This window comes from Cyprinodon variegatus, unplaced genomic scaffold, assembly GCF_000732505.1.
Source record: "Cyprinodon variegatus isolate N-32 unplaced genomic scaffold, C_variegatus-1.0 Scaffold70, whole genome shotgun sequence".
NCBI lineage: Eukaryota > Metazoa > Chordata > Actinopteri > Cyprinodontiformes > Cyprinodontidae > Cyprinodon > Cyprinodon variegatus.
Window position 1 is genome coordinate 603,573 of NW_015150523.1, and position 19,007 is coordinate 622,579.

General features: G+C 37.9%; 1 protein-coding gene across 3 annotated transcripts in view; it reads right to left on the reverse strand.

Annotated features, from left to right (window-relative positions):
* Positions 1–19,007, reverse strand: part of met (MET proto-oncogene, receptor tyrosine kinase) — a 97,048-nt gene that overhangs the window by 40,942 nt on the left and 37,099 nt on the right. For all 3 annotated transcript variants that reach the window (XM_015372244.1, XM_015372243.1, XM_015372242.1), the window contains 8 exons: positions 13,656–13,859; positions 7,582–7,710; positions 7,183–7,353; positions 3,469–3,626; positions 2,846–2,960; positions 1,117–1,253; positions 820–984; positions 525–624 (listed from right to left, as the gene is read on the reverse strand). In XM_015372244.1, coding sequence (XP_015227730.1) covers positions 525–624; positions 820–984; positions 1,117–1,253; positions 2,846–2,960; positions 3,469–3,626; positions 7,183–7,353; positions 7,582–7,710; positions 13,656–13,859 — 1,179 coding nt within the window. The remainder of the gene's footprint in view (positions 1–524; positions 625–819; positions 985–1,116; positions 1,254–2,845; positions 2,961–3,468; positions 3,627–7,182; positions 7,354–7,581; positions 7,711–13,655; positions 13,860–19,007) is intronic.

The following is a 19,007-nucleotide window of genomic DNA, read 5'->3' on the forward strand; positions in this document are numbered from 1 at the left end:
CTATCTATCTATCTATCTATCTATCTATCTATCTATCTATCTATCTATTTCAGCTCAGTTTGCAAGTCATTTTTGTATATTTACAGACTAACAATGGATAAGGGGTGGACATCATTATCACTTTTATCCTTATCGTGATAATATCACCCAATATAGTGATAATATTTGAACTGTGTATCTCAACTTACAAGTAAGGTCTGATACTTAGAGTGTTTACAGGTGTTTAACAATGACGTATCCTGCAGTACGGTTTACGTCCAGGTTGTGGTCAGTAATGGCAGCAAAGCATCTTCAGACTAATTGTCTTCAATTAGTCCTTGTATGCTAAGCTAAGATAAGACAGCACTGTCTAAATATTTCCTGAGAAGTAGCCAGTCACAGGCAGATTAGTTTCCCAGGTTGGCTTCACCCTCAAAGTGACCAAAGTTGACATGAGCCACAGAAACAGGTCTACAGAAAGGTGGGAGAAAATATACTTCTGTTGGCTGCTTGGTGTTAGAGGAGAGACCTCATGTTTTACTCACCACAGGGAAGACTGTAGCATCCTGACTGGTGGTGAGAACCATCTGTGGTTGGAGGCCGGATTGGAGGTTGGAGCCATGAGCCGACACCGTGCAGCCTCCACTGCAAGGGGGGGTGATATCAGGGTAAGAGTCAGACACAGGAGATTCCCACCGGGAGGTACCTGCTGTTCGCGTTAGCAACTTCTCTCCTCCTACTCACTTCCTACTGCTGTAAAACTCAGCATTGATCTGTTTCAGATGCCCCCCCCCACCAGAAGGAGGCTTCTGGGACTGAAACCAGAACAGGGTTTCTTACCTCACGAAGGAGCGTAATGGCTCAATGCTGCTGATGATTGGGTCTTTGTTGTAGGTGAACGGGACGGGAGCATGACGTTCCACTGAATCCACCGTCAGCTTCACCGGCTGCTCTGAGGGAACGACTTGTGGCGGCGTCCTACAGGTCAGCATGGTTGACGACAGGCTGCAGTTGGAACGGTACAGTTTATATATACTTTATAATTGAACAATTATGCTCTTTGATTAAGAAAAAGCATAAAAAATAAAGCAAAGATCGTCAAAAGTAAAGTGAAACCAGGGGAATATTTTTACTGACCTCTGGATCTTACAGCTTGCCTTCCCTATGGTCACCACTTGTTTGTTCCCAGTGTCCAGAAAGGCTCCTCTGATGGTCAACATGGTGTTTCCAGACTTTGGACCAAATGTGGGAAAGATGTCGTTGATCATTGGGTCCTGGATGCATGGAGTGAACAACAGTCCTTAACAGCAGCGCATAGAAGCAGGTCCACAAACATTCAGGACGGAGGCTCGTTGGCGTGGAAAGGAAGCCATGAGTGCACCGCAGGTTCGTGCACCTATGCATGTGACATATTGGGATCTTGTGGTGTTGAACCTGCACGTGTAATCTAAATAAAACTGCTCATATGAGTATTTACTCTGCATGTTACAGAAGAGAAGGTACGTTTTCAACCGCTACTTAATGATGCAGCCACCACCGTGTTGAACGCACTGCAGTGCGTAGAAAATGATTGCAGCCCTTGGACTTAAAAAAACCAAAAAACTTTTTTTAATGTTATCATGGGAGTTTAGTCTGTATAAAGTGTGGCATATTTGTCACATGGAAGGAGTAGAATACATTGGTTTTATACAAGTCTTGCCACTGATTCTCAATTTGTCTTTAGTCTAGACTTTGACAAGGCCAGGGATGGATAAAAACGGTCCTTGAGGGTTGGGGGTCCTACGCAGTTGTATGTGTATCTGCTTCAACACAGCTGAGAAAAATAATGAGATGATTACCAGGACTCTGGAGAACCTGCACACTGAGGATGTGATTCAGCCATTTGATTCAGGTGTGCTGGACTTTAGGCTGCAGGACATTGGACCTAGTGGAGCAGAGTCCCAGGCCCTTTGCTTTAAATAACCCAGAGATTCTCAAATAGGGGAGAGCAGACAGTTTTGATAGAAACTTTGCTATTTTCTTGGATTTATTTAAATGTTCTTAGTATTTTCCCATATTTCAATTGTATAAATGTTTTTCTCAAATTTAATTTTTTATAGTTATTTTTTCTTATTTCTCTTTTAAAGATTAAGTTTTATGAATTTCATTGTTTTCAGATTGCCTTTTCCAGATCCCCTTCTCTTCATTTCTGGTGGCGGACTTTCGTCTGGAGAGAGGATCAAAGATGCATTTCTATTGGTCTGCTGGATCTTAGCAAAGAGAACAGCAAAGTGCAGCAAAGTGACTTCCTAAAATATTTTTTGTTACCTTGTATTTTTTTTTATATCAATTTACAAAACATAGTCTTTGCTTGCAACAGTAACAATAAAAATCCTTCCAAACAACCTAATCATATCCACAATAAGTAAATATGATAAAATATTCTATTTCAAGTTTAAGTTGCAGTCAGTTTCTGATTGATACTGTCCAACTGTAGCTCCGTCTGCACATTTAGACCTGCAGGGAAATCTGCACCCCAGTCTGCAATCTTTTCCATGTTTGCATGCATCCATTTTTGCATAAACTGACCAGCCTCCTTGTCCACGGGTTTTAGTGGGTTTTATTGAAGAGCGTCAGAATAAAGGGGTTAGATGCTAAGGCAGGCCACACTTGACAGGTTTTTATTTGTAGGAACCTCCTGTAACTTTCCTTCCATTTTGCAACCTTTTCTTCCTTTGATTTAGTCTCTCATGTGTAAAACCTAAGAAGTACTTTGAAGTTTCGCTTAAATGAAAAAAAATGTCTAGAAAGGTTATAAAATATGGAAAACGTAAAAGAATCCAAAAAAAATTATTCTCTGGGGGAAAGAAGGAAACAGATAACTTACCACAAACTTGAAGCCTTCCAGTTTGGATACCTTGTGGCCACTGGTAACCTTTACTAAATGTCCGGATGGCGTAAAGTTCCCACTGAACACTGGGGAACACTGGATCTCAGTCCATCTGCAACCGACCCCCCCAAACAAAACACAAACCAACCATTATTTCTTACCACAGCACCCAGCATTTAGCCTAATTTAATGATCATGCAGTATCCAGCAGGAATGCACAAAGACTCAATCTTTAGCCCAGATTGTGAGGGCTGTTTTTATTTTTTTATTCTCCTATAATAACGTTGTTTGGAGCAAAAAAGCAGCTCTTGAATGGGACGAGGTCCCAGTGGATTTGGGAGAGGGAAAAGCTTGCATTCAGTGTTTTTTTCCCCCAGCAATTTTTCACTTAAGGTGGTCATGTGTTGGGTGGGGGGGTGTCTGTGTGATTTTTTACATTCCTTCTTCCACACAATCATTCTTGCTATAAATGCTCTCCTACAAGGCACCAACATGCAGGTCCCAATTTCTCTGAAAACCTCTTAGGGGTATCTTAAGGTGCTTAGTACTCTCTTCACAGAATGGCAGAAAAACCTGCATTTAGCCGACCTAAAAAGCCTGACACACACGCAAACACACACCTGTTGATACGGTCCTGTCGAGCCAGCTTACAGGTGGCTCCAGCCACCTCCACGTTCACCATCGAGGTTTTAAAGTTCTCTGTCTTATCGAAGCCAAAGTTGTGTCCACAAATCGTTACTGTTGTCGAGCCTCTGATTGGTCCTGATGATGGGAACACCTAAAGTGAATAAAGAGGAGAACCGAGCTTTAAATGCCTGCATCTTACACACAAAGTGAACTTTTAGCTGAAGGCCGCCTGAATCATTATATTAGATCTGATCTAAAAAGCACTTAAATTCAATTAAAGACGCACTAAAACGTCACATGATGTTCAGACATTCAGAATCACTTATTCTATTCTGTTTTATTCTATTCTATTCTATTTTGTTCTATTCTGTTGTGTTCTAATCTATTTCAATCTATTTTATTCTAATCTATTCTATTCTGTTCTATTCTATTCTATTATGTTATATTCCATTTTATTCTGTTGTGGTAAATTTTATTATATTCTGTTCTCTTTTGTTTTATTTCATTCTCTTCTATTTTTCTAAATTGTCTACCTTTAATTAAGCTTGCAGGAGAACACAGAGACAGATGCTCTCAAGTAATTTCCCTGGTTTTAAGTCTAGTCTCTTGTCTTTATTGGCTAAGTTCAAATCAGGTGTCAAGTCGCTATTGACTGAAATATATGGAGTGAATTTTGTTCCATTATACTTCAAACAACATGTTTTGTAAAAATGTGATCCCGAAAAAGTCTTAATCAAAAGAAGGTTTTGAGAGCAACTTGTTGTTTTTTTCCTCAGACTCTGGTGATTGACTGTAGATAAAGTCATGACACAGACTTTATGTTTTAAAAGTTAAGTAAAGTAAAGGGTAAAAAGTAAAAGTAAAAGTTTGTTATCACAAAACGATAAATAAATATATATCAATAAATATAAATAAAAGATAAATAAAAAAAGGACAATTTAAAAATAAAATTTCTCTAAAAAAATAGAAAAAGTTAGTAAAATCAAATATGAACAAAAAAAAAATTAAGAAACAAAATCTGAGAAAACAGCAAAGTTATTCTAGAATTTACATAAACATGTTTGTACTTGCAATGAAACTTGTTTGGGACTTTAATACAATTCTTTTTTTTTAATGCATAAATATTTCCACATCAACGTCTTTTCATCTTTTAAAATTTTAAATTCTCTTTTTACCTTTGAATTTATTCCAACATGCAATAAAACTGTCGAAACCCTATTTATTTCATTTTGAAAATGAAAGCTATTTGAACAACAATTAGAAACAGATAATTTTTTATGTTTAGAAAGAAATAACAGAAAGACATAGAGCATCAATCAAACATGATATTGTTTTCTTTGTTAGAATATAGTTGACACCTATAAATCTTTTTCTAACACTTTCTAGTCCTTCAATAAATATATATACAAAATTCTTTCAAATTCTTATTTTGTGAAATTGTGCTTGTTATAGAGAAGCCAGTTCCAATGCAACCCAAGTCATTTTTTACAGTGTTTGGCTGGAGATACATCAGAGTCGAAGTAATTATTCTGCAGCCAACAAGAACAGTGAAGTAGCTCACAGTCCCCAGATGTCACTGGATTTCACCATAAAATATGTGCAACAGCTGTCAGAGCTGCAGCCTCTGGCTTACAATTTGGCTTGCTTTTATTCCCTCTTTACATAAGCTGTTTGTGTCCTTTATCTAGAGGTCAGCGAGTCACTAGAACTCGCTCACAGACTAGGTGAAGTTTCTATGTGGGATATCGGTCCTAATGCAACCTGGATTCAAAACCCCCATGCCCTGCATTACAGTCAAAAACTTAAACCACTTCACCTTGGGTAATGCTCTCCATTGCATAAGATAAAGGTTTGAAAATGTGTCCAAGTTAAGAGAAAAGACTTAATCGAAAAAAGATAAATTCAAATCAGAAGCACTGTTTAATAAGCAGTCTGTATATGAGGCTATAATAGTCACAACAGGTGAGAGAGAGTGCAGATTTGAGGCATCAACAGGAAGGCTGAACTGAATGGAGCAAACTTTATTTGTCCTGATGACATTTCGAACACATTCAGCTATACTACCTGGTTGTTAAAAAAAAAAAAACCTGCACCATTCAGAAAAAATGAACTAAGAAACTGTGAAACATGTTTACCTCAGGGGCAACCAGACTTGCAAAAGAAACATTTTACAAGTCAAAGTTTGCTCTTCTATAGCTCATGAGGCAAATTTGAGTTTCACATCTCAGCTTCATTTAGTTTCTATATTGTCTCAAATGTTGCCTCCACTCTGGTGATCCAAATTCATCCAAAATAGACATATCTCTTTGTAGCCATGAATAAAAGATTTAATAAATTGCCTTTATGGCAAAATATTCAGATCTCCTTTTGCCTTATAATCCTTTGTTATGGTCTCGCCTAAATATTTCTTCTCTCACTGGAATCCCGTATAAGGTGCTTTACTGATAATCATGTATTGAACTGGAAAAAATTTAAATGTAGATAAGTATTTTTTTCTTAAATAAGCACACTTAAATAAAGATAAGTGAGACACTTTGCCAATGGAACATGACAATTTCCATTTAAAATAGGAAAAAACTGTTGCTTTGTCTAATTTCAATCCCATATTATCTAAGTATCTTATTTTAATAGTAAAAATACTAATTTCACTGGAAAATCATATTATTTACCTACTAAAATTAAGTGTAAATACACTTAATTTAAGAAATGTTGACTTATTTTGAGATATTTTTTTGCAGTCTGACATTCATATTTTTAGAATTCTAAATATAATCCAGAGCTGAGTTATGATCAGAGGATAACCAAACACATTCAATGGCTCAATATCTTGGCTATTCTTAAGAAAAAACAGTCTCTTTCTCTGCAGCTCAAAGAAATAATATATATTAGATATAATAAGGATTTTCAATAAAGGATTTGATTAAAGTCAAAAGCTTTGTAGAAATCTAAATATAAATCAAAGCCTTTATCTTCGAAAAACAATTAATACTCTATTACGTCATGAACCTAATATTTTTGTGTATAGTGTTGAAATGTTTTTATAAAAACTGAGCAAAAGTCCAGTCACCTCTGATTTAGGCCTGTTTTGTGGCTATGACTGGGAATGTGCACAGGCAACAACAGGATCTATTTCAGAGAATTAGGTTTGGCAGTACCAGCCTTGCTAACGGTGCTGAGACCAAATACAAGATCCTGAGGTTTCTTTTTTCATCATGTTTATCTATTTATTTTGTATTAAAATCAGCTTTGTTTTTTGTTTTGAGCGTAACTGAATAAACCCATACCTAGAATCTGAATATGATACCATGTCCAACAGGAAGGTTTAAAATATTGATACCAAAGTCAAACTAAATTAGAATTGCTATTGGCAGGTACAAACAAAAAAACAACCATCCAAAACACCCCCAAAGAACAGGATTTTTGAAAATAGGCACAAACTTTATCTACTGGCGTCTGTGATTTAAATTGTCCCCGGACAGGTAAAAAATTTTTCAAGAATATTACGATAAGTATTTTCAAACATCCTTGTTTTGTCTTTTTTGTGTTGAAGTGATCGCATGTTTGTTCATGGAGGTGAAGGTTTGAGAGTGCGGTGTGAGAGGGACAAGGCTTGCTATCCATGGCATCTAAGGATAAGTCAGCCATATGTCCCACACAGAAGCTCAAAGCTGGTGCTCTTGATCAAAACCACCAAGGGCTTTACATACCTTAGTAATGACTGGCGTGCAGTTATCCTGAACCCAGGAGGATGAGCACTGGTTCCTTCTGGTGCAGCGGCCATCACACCAGCCGCATTGGGTCACTCTGGATGACAGCAGGCAGGACGTACAGGTAGTCAGCTGACCACAGCCTGGGCCAATCAGAGGGATCTTGGTGATCTAGGAGGGAAACAGAACGTAAAACAAAAAAATCCGGACAAAAAGCTTTATGACAGGAATGCAAATTAAAGTCTCTTCATTTTTTTTCTGCTAAAGAGTTTGGATAAAACCCTAAATATGAAAACATACATTAGATTACATTCAATGACGACCATTGTATCTTTATTCTAACTCTACAAAGCAAACTATAAAAAACACAAATCTCATTAATCTGTGACCCCCGCCTACCTTGTTCCCTGTCGCCATCAGCACTGCCCCCTCTGACTGGGGGGTCCTTGGCAGCACCACACTGGCAGTGACAGGATTGGAGTCGAGGGCGATGTTTACATGGGGAGAGGCATATCGAGAGAACAACACCTGGAAGAAAATGAACATTTTCTGATGCCTCTGCTTCTGGTTTCTCTATTTTATTATTTTTTAGCACTTATTTCTTATTCAATTATCAGCCAAACTTAGTTTTGGTTAAAGGCTTTGTCCCCTGTTAATGCAAACGATGTAAACAAAGGTAGAGGTTGATAAGAAATTTCTTGAACAGCTAAGAAAAACATCTGAGGTGGTTATTAGTTGTGTATTATTATTATGATTATTAACACTTGAAACAGTACTTGTTTCAAGGTGATCAAGAATCCCTGTACAGGAGGAGAAACACAGGATGTTCCATAGGGAAGAAAAACAAAGTAAACTCTACAAACAAGCAGGGCCTCAATGATTCTAGACAAACTAATAACTAACTTATTAATTAATTATATCCTTATTTACTGTGTCTCTCGAAATCTTCATTAATGACAGAAAGCCTAGAACTGAAATTCTTTTTGTTCAGAAGGGAAGTCAGGAAATTAAGCGTTTTTTTTACATTTTAAACTGTCTTTGTCTTTTCTATTCTCAGTGTATTTGAGCCAAAAGGAAGGTCAGATGATGGGATTTTATTCACTCACCACCTTTTCATTGCTGCAGAGCTATGCTGATAAAAGCCAGGATTAATAGAAGTGGGACGTATCATATGCAGTCTGTTCAATAGAACAACTGAACACGCCAGAGGACATCAGGAGGTTATTGTCACGCTGTGCCAGCACACCTTGACATGGAGCAGAAAAGTGATCCACAAGGTGTCCTCCCTGTCTGGGTAAGACCTACGCTTTGTCCAATAAAGTTTGCTGGGAATTGTGTAAAAGACTATTTGTCATACTATGTTTTGTAAACCTACATTTGAGGTGATCTTCAGGTCTTGGGAAATAAGTTATAAGGTCTATCAGATCTTAAAGAAAAGAGTTGTTTGGTGTCATGTTTCAGGAAACAAGCCCTTTTTTAAAATCAATAAATTTTTTACCCAACTGAACGGATATTTACATTTTCTATGACCCAAAATTAACTTTGCAGATGTTTTTGGGTGAGCAACTATTTTTAACATCTGCTGGTTGATTAAGATTTCAGAAAATTTAAAAAAGAGAAATGTCGTTAATGACACCGGAGACCCAATAGGTTAATTCCTAAAGCTGTAAAACAGAAATTTTTCCTAAGACCTGATAGCTTTTTTTCTAATTAACTTATTTCCAGGGACCTGAGGATTTCCTAAAATGTACGCAGTATGAACGGCTGACCATCAGCCATATAATTCCAAAATCTAGCCTTAGTGGAAGAATGGTAAGGGAAGTGATGGGTGAAAGAAGTTCATAAGTGTGTCTCTAGACAGCAGGAAATGTGAAGGTCATAACTGGACTTCTTGACCTAAAAGGCGAACACAGCACAAAATTATGAAACAGTCAGAAACTCCACCTGAATTTTTATATTTTTTAATTCTCCTCTAAGACAGTTTGTTCTTGTTTTTCTTCAAGTGTTTTGCTTGTGTGTTATAGGTGAAATAAAATGTTTGACTTATGATCCAATCTAAGTGCACCTAAATGTTTTTTTAACAAGATGACTGAATGAAAACCTGTCTCCTTAGATTGTATAAAATACAAAATCTTTCTCCTTCTTTACAATTGCTAGACAGCTTTGATTTGGGCTAATATATAGAAATACAAAGAAACACAAAAAATGTTGTACACCACTTTATAATAGGACTACCCTAACAGATGGCTAATAAAGAGTGAATAGATTAATCAGTAAATGCTTTATAACTTAGTGATACATGTTAACTATGCATTCAAAATGCATCTTGCTTAATAGATAGTGACTTAGTCAGAAACTTTGAATATAAGCTACATTAGATGAACAGCTGAGGAAAAAAAAACTGGTCACTTTCTTTACTCACCCTTCATTAAGACATACAAAAATCTACACATGAATCACTTAAAGTGTTTATGGATCAATTAAAAAGTTTGCACTAACCCACGTTTTTGTTTTTCTTTTGCTGAAGTTAATATTTAGTAATCAGTGAGTTTCAAACAAGTGAAAGTAACCTGCTGTTAACAGGAGTTAAACATCAACCTAAGTTTTCATAGCATAAGTTTACACCCCCACAGGCATACAATGAAACTACCTGGTGCAAAATGTATGACTTGTGGTTATGCTGCTGTTTTTGGCCTTGAAGCAACCAAAACCACACAGGGCTAATAAAGGGGTATGTGGTTACACCAGTAATGTAAGCCCTTTCTAAATTATACACACACCCACATTCACTTGCACACACACAAACTAAAGTTGTAACTTGTGTCAGGGGTTACTGGAGGCTGTGAAACCGATAACTGTTGCATCCTCTGCCTCTAACCTACTCTGCGTCAGGGCATCCAGTAAAAACCTGACCTACTCAACATAGTAAGGCCTACATGTACTTTTTCTCAGTTGTCTCACCCACAGCTTTGACCCTCTGCCTCCTCTGCTCAAAAATCCATTGTTTCCAGCATCATTCCCCTCACTGCTTGAACCTCATGATCAACGTTAGCTTTGTAACAGCGGGGATAATAGGTGGCTTTCCGCAGGGGACGAGGCCACACAACAGCCATCTCTCTAGAGGTAATAGTGGTGTAAATTACAGCTTATTGTATTAAGGAGGCTGGGGGGGAAGTTTGGCCTATAAACACTGGCGCTGTGTTATTCCCACAGTGGGCTGACTGAAGTTGAGGGAACACTTCCTGAGTCAGTCTACAGGGGGGGAAACAACGTTCCTTTTCTTTCACTGCCCCTACCCTATGTTCCATCTTGCTATGTCCGCTGGGAATGACAAGGAAACTGAAACACATGAAGAGTTGACAGGTCCTAACAATGAAATGAACGTCGATGGTGTAGAGCAGAATGTCTCATAGATTTTCTTCTGCATAGCTTTAGATGGAGATGGCAGGTGGCTGGGGGGTCATACGGTGAACATACATACCACAGGAGAGCAGTGAATAGAATACTGCAGTCACTCTAGTTTGTAAGTGTCCTTCTGAATGCAATGAAGCATCTTAGCGACTTGGAAGTAAGAGTTTACTAGTAAAAGGTGCTTAGTCACATTATATGCCTATATAAACAAGACCTAAAAACATTTTATTATGATAAATTAGAGTTAAATACACCCAGCATCCATCCCAACAGTGTTCTGATAGTCCTTTTAGAGTCTACATAGAATTCTAGCACCAGGTTCTACAAGGAGTACCACAGGGCAATCAGAAAGACAGATGGCGACAACTGAGGTAGCGACTTAATTAAGCCTGTCTGTCCGGCAGTGCCTCAGTACAGCGATAGCTCGGAGTTGTTAAAAAAACAACCAATATTACCTGAATAAACGGTCAGCGGTAATTCTAATTTACAGTGAATCATCCCAAGAAGCTTGTTTCAGAACATTACAGGGATACAGCATCAAGGTAAGAACTAATCAATCAACCGACCAACATTAGACACAAAAGCAAACAAGTTATACGCCAGCAGTATGGCATCTTTCAGATAAATTTTGTATGCAGCCAGAGGGAGTTACTGGGATATAAATTTAAACAATATCACATAACCTAGGAACATAAGGATAAATCTGATCCCTGATATAAGACAGAGTTTGATTATTTAGGGCTTTGTATGAGAGAAGAAGGGCTTTCAATTCTAGTGTGGAGCAAAGTAAGCCAGTGAAGAGAATTTAAGCTAGTAGGCCTAACTATGACTTTAGGAACATATGGATTGTTTATATACAGATTCATCGAAAGCTGGAAGTGTGGTTGAGTCTTAAAAGTTAGAAAAATTTTGATTTGTTGTGTTAGCAGCTGTTGTTTTACTACATGTATTCAACTTAATAAAGGAAGTTGGATCAAATTGATTCAAGTACTTGTTACCAACTGAAGCAATTTATTTAAGTTTGAGCTGCATTTTAATTTTACAGTGAGTGACGATGTCTTCCCTACAACTAACTCGTCCCGATTTGTTTTTATTGTCACAGCTTTTTAAGTAGATTCTACAATGCAAGACCTTAGATTTGCTCTTATATGAAGTGATACCTAAATAGTGCTTGTATGACACAATTCCAGCTCTGGTGGGTATGTTGGGGTAGAACTTTGCTGCTACCCAAAAGGTTAAATTAGGGAAATTTACATTCCACCTTTCATTAGAGCTTAGAAAGTCAGCTGTTGCAACTGGGACCAGTTTTGTGTACCCTAATGGTGGTGGTGAGGAATTGGGTAGAGAAAGCCCAACTGTGAGAGGAGTGGAGTGCTATTTGACTGTAAAGGATAAACACAGCAACAGCTGCACAGGGACCGCAAAATGCCGTGCGAGGAAATATGTTAGAGAAGCCCGCCGTTCACCATTAACGTGCCGTTCAGCTTGTAGGCCCCCCTCGCACCCCGCTGCCGCTGCCTTTACACCCTCCCAGCCATGCCTTGCAGCTGTCAAGGCTTTTTTTTTCTCCATATCTATTTTACTTATTTCATACATGTCTTTTATTTCTTGAGTTTCAAAAACACGTGATGTAATTTGGCTTTTTTACTTTAGGTGGCCTTCATTCCATTTGAAACAGTCCACATGAACCCGATGTGCTGTTCTGCCATAGAAACAGGGGGGTAAGTAGAAAAAAATTGAAAACATGGTGTTATATAGAGGATTCTTCACTGTGATCTGATAAAACGTAATCAAAAATGCGCAATACACCACTTGCATTCACTTGAAAACAAAACACCACTTTTGAGCTGTATAAGAACTAAAACCTGGAAAAATAGTTACCCTGCAAAGCTATCCTCCGAGTTATGAAAAAGCTACACACAGCTGATGAATAATAAATGTTCAATTTACCTATTTATGAAAAGTAATCCCATATCAGATCTCAATATTTGCTCCTTACATAAGATCCCAAAAGGCCACAATGTCTTGTCAAAGTAAAATCTGTTTACAAAGTGCTATCCAGATGTTGAAACCTTAGGATTTTCTGGGTAATAATTTGGAGTTCTTACAACGAAGAACAGATTTGTAGCGTTTCAGATTCACACCCTGCTTCTGTTTTTTTAAACCCTTAAACCCTTAATTGGAAGTCAGAAGTGTTGTTTTGACAGACCAAGCATTTTAGAAAAATCTACTACTTAAATTGGTTGCATGACAGCGTTTTAGTTACACAGTGAAAAAATTATTTCAAAATCTAAACTACTTAGACTACATAGACTTGAATAAAAATAGCTCCATGTTGAACAGAGATATTTTAGGTTGTATTCTCACGGAAGAATCTGTTGATTTGGTTCAGACCAAAAACGGACTTTTTTGTACTTTTTTCAAGTGGACTTTAACTATGACAACAAAGCCATGCATATAACAATGGTTGCTCCATCTGGTCTGAAATAATTACGGCAGGAAAGACCTGAAATGAAGTAAAAACCTGAAATGAAGTAAAACTAGTCTTTGAGTCCTTCAGGCCATACCTCTGTTTTGCATATTTATGTTGTTATTAAAGCTGCAAAACCAATCAGAGTGTCTAGAGCAGCTAATTCAATGTTGATTTCAAGGCCTTTTATTTAAACTTCTGTGACGGTTTTGAAAAAAGCATCATTTAAGTCGAGGAAGCTCAACCACTTGCCGGCAATAGACAGTGGAAAAGGTATTATTTTGATATTACTTATTACTGTGTAGTATATTAACTTGTATATTAGCTAGTAAATTAATAATAAAAAAGAAGCAGATGGACAATGTTAATGTTTTTGCTTTAAGAATTGCCTTAAAATATGACTAATTAAATTTAAAAAAATTCTGTCAAACCTGAGCTTAGAAAATAACCAGACTTTAATTATTATGTAATCATTTTGTTTTGTAAAACCTTTAGTTGTTTAAATAAAGAAAAGAAAATTATAATCACAGCTGCCTGCACAGGCTTTTTCCAATCAAACAACCTTACAAGAGCCTTGTATTGACCTACTAACCTGTATGTGTCGTCCATCTGCTGTCCCAAGATATGCTACAGTGCGACCATTGACTAGAACCACTGTAATTGAAGTGACCAAGGTGTTTTTCAGGTCTTTATGCCAGTACTCCAACCTCTGGACAAACTGGGTCACCTGCAGGCGGTACTTGCCCTCTTTCCCCTCATGGATTCCTTCGTGGGGGTCGCAGTCATCTGAGGAAGTCTGCAAAGACATCAAAGGCTTTAGAAAAAAATCCAACTGCTTTCTGTAGCGGCTCCAAGTGCGTATTCAACATTAATATGTTTGTTAAATATCTGTAAGTTTTTATAAGAATAGAGTCTACAGTTAGGACAATAAGGTGCTGATCAATAGAGATAATTAGAAAATTGCTGAGAAGCAGACTGGGATCACATTTCAATGTTCAAACAGACTCTCTTTAAAACCACTTGCTATATAATATCATGTAGAACTATCTGTTTTCATATCTGACCCAGTAGGGGGAGGGTTAAAAGCCAAAACTGCTAAGCCTCCCCTTAGCTACTCTTTCATCAGACCGAGCTCGTAATGGAGGTCTCACCATGATAGTACCTCTAGGGCAAGAATATGTTTTGTTGGACAGTGGGGCTGAGGACAGCAAGATTTCATGGGAAAAGCTAGACTCTCATGCTGCTTTTCATTCCACTGACTGCTCCCCCCCCCTCTCCAACTTTGAAACCCAAGTTTTTGTTTCCCTTACTGAGCCACTGCTTGTCAGATTTAAAGAATAAGGACCAACATCTCTCTCTCTCTCTCTCTCTCCACAGATCAGAATATCACTGGCTTGTGCACATTGTTATGTCTGGGGCCTCTGGAGCATACAGTGAGAGCACAGTTTGTGGCCAGGGTTTGATCCAGAGCCTTATCAATATCCACTCCATCTCCCTTCCTTCCTTTCTCTACCCCCTTCTCTTCCTGGTCAGTCTTGTTTTACTGCCTTTGCTTTACATGGTTAGTCATGGCATTCTATCCTAGCCTCAGGTTTCATTAATTATTAATGACCCAGGGGGTGGCAAATCTCTTGTGGCTCTTAAGATCCTTGACCTGGACGCTTGACCAAGCCGCAGCTTTCTGCTGTTTACTCAGCTCCACTGGATGACCTCTTCACTGGAGTCACAAGTAACGGGGGAGGGAGCGCACGTTGAATGAACGATCTTGGCAACTCACTAAAAAGGTTTTCTTACTGGGAGTTGAAGCTAGAAAAAAATAACGTTCAGCCACAACACTCTAAACTGGATGTCATAACTCTATAAACCAGCATCTTCCTGCTTCTAATGAGGTCATAGCTTTAGTACATGTCTGTGTGAACCTTCCTTAACCTTCGCCGTTTGTGCAAGCAGACAAGCTTTGAAGATGAAGAGAACAATGGAGTCGTAATAAATCTGAAAAGTTTTTTCACTCTATTTTGTGACTTCACCTAGTTAAGATAATCAGGACCTCTAGAAAGGATAATATGGGCAGAAACTTGTCCCATAAAAACTGAGATAAATCTATATATATGGAATTTCAAGTGAAATGCATTACTTTGAAAAGGAATTTAATTATAACATAAATGGAATTAAATGGTTCAGTAATGATTTTTGTTGCTTTTGAAAATGTATTTCTTTGCATCAGTTCTTAGATTCAAATTTCATCTTCAATTCCCTTTCTTTGTGTGAGACACCAATTAGACACAGATTCACTGTTTTACGATTTGTCTGTGACAAACCTAATAAAAGAGTTGGGTAGAGTACCGACAAATTGTATGTACAGTAAGTTAAAGTAGCAGTAGTTCATCATATTTTTACTCAAGTAAAAGTAGCCTTTCAAGAAATTGCTCTAGTAAGATTAAAGAACTAGTTGGTAAAAAGGCTACTCAAGTACTGAGTAACTGATCTACTTGCTACCCATGATCATAACAACTAATTTAATATTTTTTGAGTTATAACAAAAAAACAATAGTTACAGTATGTAGAATAGGTTAAATTACAGTATAACTTTTATTATAGTTTGACTCAACCCCTAACTGATACTGTATGAACTCAGCAAATGGAAAATAAAGTTCAACCAATAAGCCTTGAGAACAAAAAAAGAAGATAGTGTGTCTTTAAATGATGCACGTTTAAAACAAGCTTGTTTTTGGTAAGTGAAGCTAATTAACAATGGATGGAGAGAGCAGAAATTTTACTCAAATAAAAGTAGTACTACTTTATTATATTTTTACTTATGTAAAAGTAAAAATGCACAATGCTGTAAAACTACTTCCATAAATATTTTTTTTTCTAAAAAACATAGTCAAGCAAATGTAACTGAATACTGTAAATGCAACTAGTTATTACCCAACAATTATGACCCCCCTACATTTGTCATAGAAGCTGCATGTTAAAAAAGATGGACAGGTACACTTATGCTACTTGTAGCTGTTGGCTTACTATTCTAAATTTGCATAGTGTGTAATAAGGAAATAGATGTTTGCCTATAAATAATTTTAAGATCCGTTTTAAATATTTGAGGGCAAATGTCATCAATGAAATATCGTTAGTTGAAAGAATCGATTTTTTTCTGACACCCCTAGTGACAAACCATGTTGAGAATACCATAAATATGTTGGAAATCAGTGGCTTCTGTTTTATAGAGAATCTACAGGCTGACCCCCAGAAAAATAGATTTGGCAGAACTTTTTAAAACACTCATGCTGCACAGCTGTGTAGCATAAAGGCCAGCTTATCTGCCTTGAATAATCTGGGGGTAAAAAAAAAAATGGTTCAAATAAGATAAAGAGTGACAGTCTGTGAATGAAACACATTAAAAGCTGGATAACAGAAAAGACACGTAGGAAAGAAAGGCAAATTTAGTGGATAACCTGGGATGTGCTATTAGGGCATTTAAGATTTACGATATAAATCTCTTTCAGGATTTTCTGTTTAAACTAATACATCATACCACATGTTTGTACTTATTGGAGAGAGAAACAAAGTCTCATTATTTATTAAAACCATAAGAAGCTGCCAAAACATGTCTGATTGTTCTGCAAAGCACGTCAAATGGACACGTCATAACTGCAAAGATTATGTCATGTGCAATCAAAGTAGGCCCTTGGCTATTTATTTTCAGAGCAAACAAACAGGACTTTGGTCTGTTTGTTGAAGCAGAGGAGACTGATGAGAAGACAAGCTGGAAACACCTTTAGGAGGCATTACTCTGCCTTTGTCAAGCTATTCCTGTGGATCAAGATGATGAAATTGGACAGTGCAAAGTTGTTTGGACAAGCTTTGTTTGAAGGTGCTCTGCTGTTATCCTTTGCTGCATTTTTTAACACCGTCCATCCACCACATACCACAGAGAAAAAGGATTTAACAAGATTATAAAGTGGTGGTTAAGGTTTAATCAAGGTAAAAAAAAAAACAACATAAAATATAATACAACTTCGAACCTATTGCAGAAAGCAATTGCAGAATACCATTGCAGAATGACCTATCTGGCTGACCAAGCAGGCAAAGCAGTTCAGAGATCAATGGTAACTGAACGGCAAAGATTCACAACTCATGCAGGATATTCTTTACACAGTAATACGTTTCGCAATTGTGGTCATCGTGGAAAGAGAGCCATAACACATTAACCCATATCAACAAAAAGCTGTGGGGAATGCAACATCTGTGTGGTGACATATGGTGTTGACAGCACCTTGCTATGTTTGGTTTTAAAACAGGATCCCATGTTTCTTTATTTTTAGATTTTTTTTATTGGCATACAGGTCCATCCAGAAATAATCTTATCTTCTCCTAATCACAAGTAAATCCTTAATTAAGATGCCCCACAACATATTAGAGATCTGATGGCTATGGCCCATTAGGAGTATGCTGTTCTCGGGTAGCAGATATACTCTCAAAGTTGCAAAGAATAGAACAGGAGGCAGATCTTTTAGGTGTTAGAGTTACTTAGCCTATCCTTAGGTGTTTCTTGTTATGCTGATATAGTCTTACGCTGCTGGAAAACACACAGACCAATTTTCTCCTACTACTCTCCAGCTGTTACAATACATTTGTGTTTTGGGAGATATATGCAGTTTTGCAAGTGCTTCTGATGTTCTACATATTCTAGGCTAGTTTGTAAAGCAGTCTTTGAGACATAGAGCCCTGAGGCACCTTTGTGAGATACTGTACACGTCTTGGCCCCATACCAAACCATCAGCCATTGACCCCAAAACAACAGCTCTGCGATTGGATTTCGATGTTGTGAAGCTCCCAAACCCAACGGCACTGCTTGGGAGAGTCAAAGGAGAGGTGAAAGGTGATCCCTGTAGCTTAATGTCATTTTCTTACTCTCCCTGTGGCCCCTGGATCCTGTGTGAATAAACATTCTAATGCCTAAATGAGAAACCACGGACAGGGTTACTGGTGAAAGTGCTTTTGGATATACAAACTGTATCTGCGGTGCAAAAATAGGGCAAAGGCAGTACCCCTAATGTATGAAAATACACACCATGTTGCTGGGGCTTAGCTCCAAGTTAGCAGACTTGCACACATGCCTGAAAACAGTCTGTCTCGTTTGCAGGACACTCAGCTGGCTGTCTCAGTGGAATAACAGACCTTTGACCTGCGGATTGTTTGTCCAATGTTGCAGTCAAGGCAGCGGGGGGCTCTAGCTGTTGTTGGGGTGTGTGAAAATGCATATTTTAGGGAGTGCAAAACAATTTGAAATGCACACGTGCTTCTTAAGGGGAGCATGTGGGGTCATTGCAGAAAAGTTGGAGCACATATTACAGTACTCCACCTGTATTGTGAAATGCATGACCTTCTGCAACCTGAGTATGTTGCTAATTACCGTGATGTGAAGGTGTGCATGTCCTAATGCACAGGTGGCCCATTGAAAAACATGTAGGGGGTGTCATGTGTTAATGTGTGTTTGCATGTTTGCTGTGGAGAACCAATTGTTGGGGATTTAGGAGCGCTGACAAATAGGGGAGGACAAAGCCTGGCGCTAATGATGCCTTGTAGTTGCCCTCAAGGTTTAGAAGACTACAGCTTCATTTTGCAAGCCTCAGTAAGAGACCCAAAGACAAAGACATCTTTTACTACAAAGACTTGTATTATGAAGATGTATGTGCAAAAAGGGATTTGTCTTGTTTTTCATCATTTTTTGGAAACCCACCAAGATCAGGACTGAGCGGGTTCATTTTTAGATGACAGATTTATGTCGTATAATAGCTATCAATATCAATATACCTCCACAGTGCAAAGTTTGGGGACTGAAGATTTCCCTGCTCTAAAAACTCTGGCCAAAATACTCTCAGTTGCTGAGACCACGTTCTGTCACAGCTCTGAGGTCTTTGCTCTGTGCATGAAAAGTGAGGCA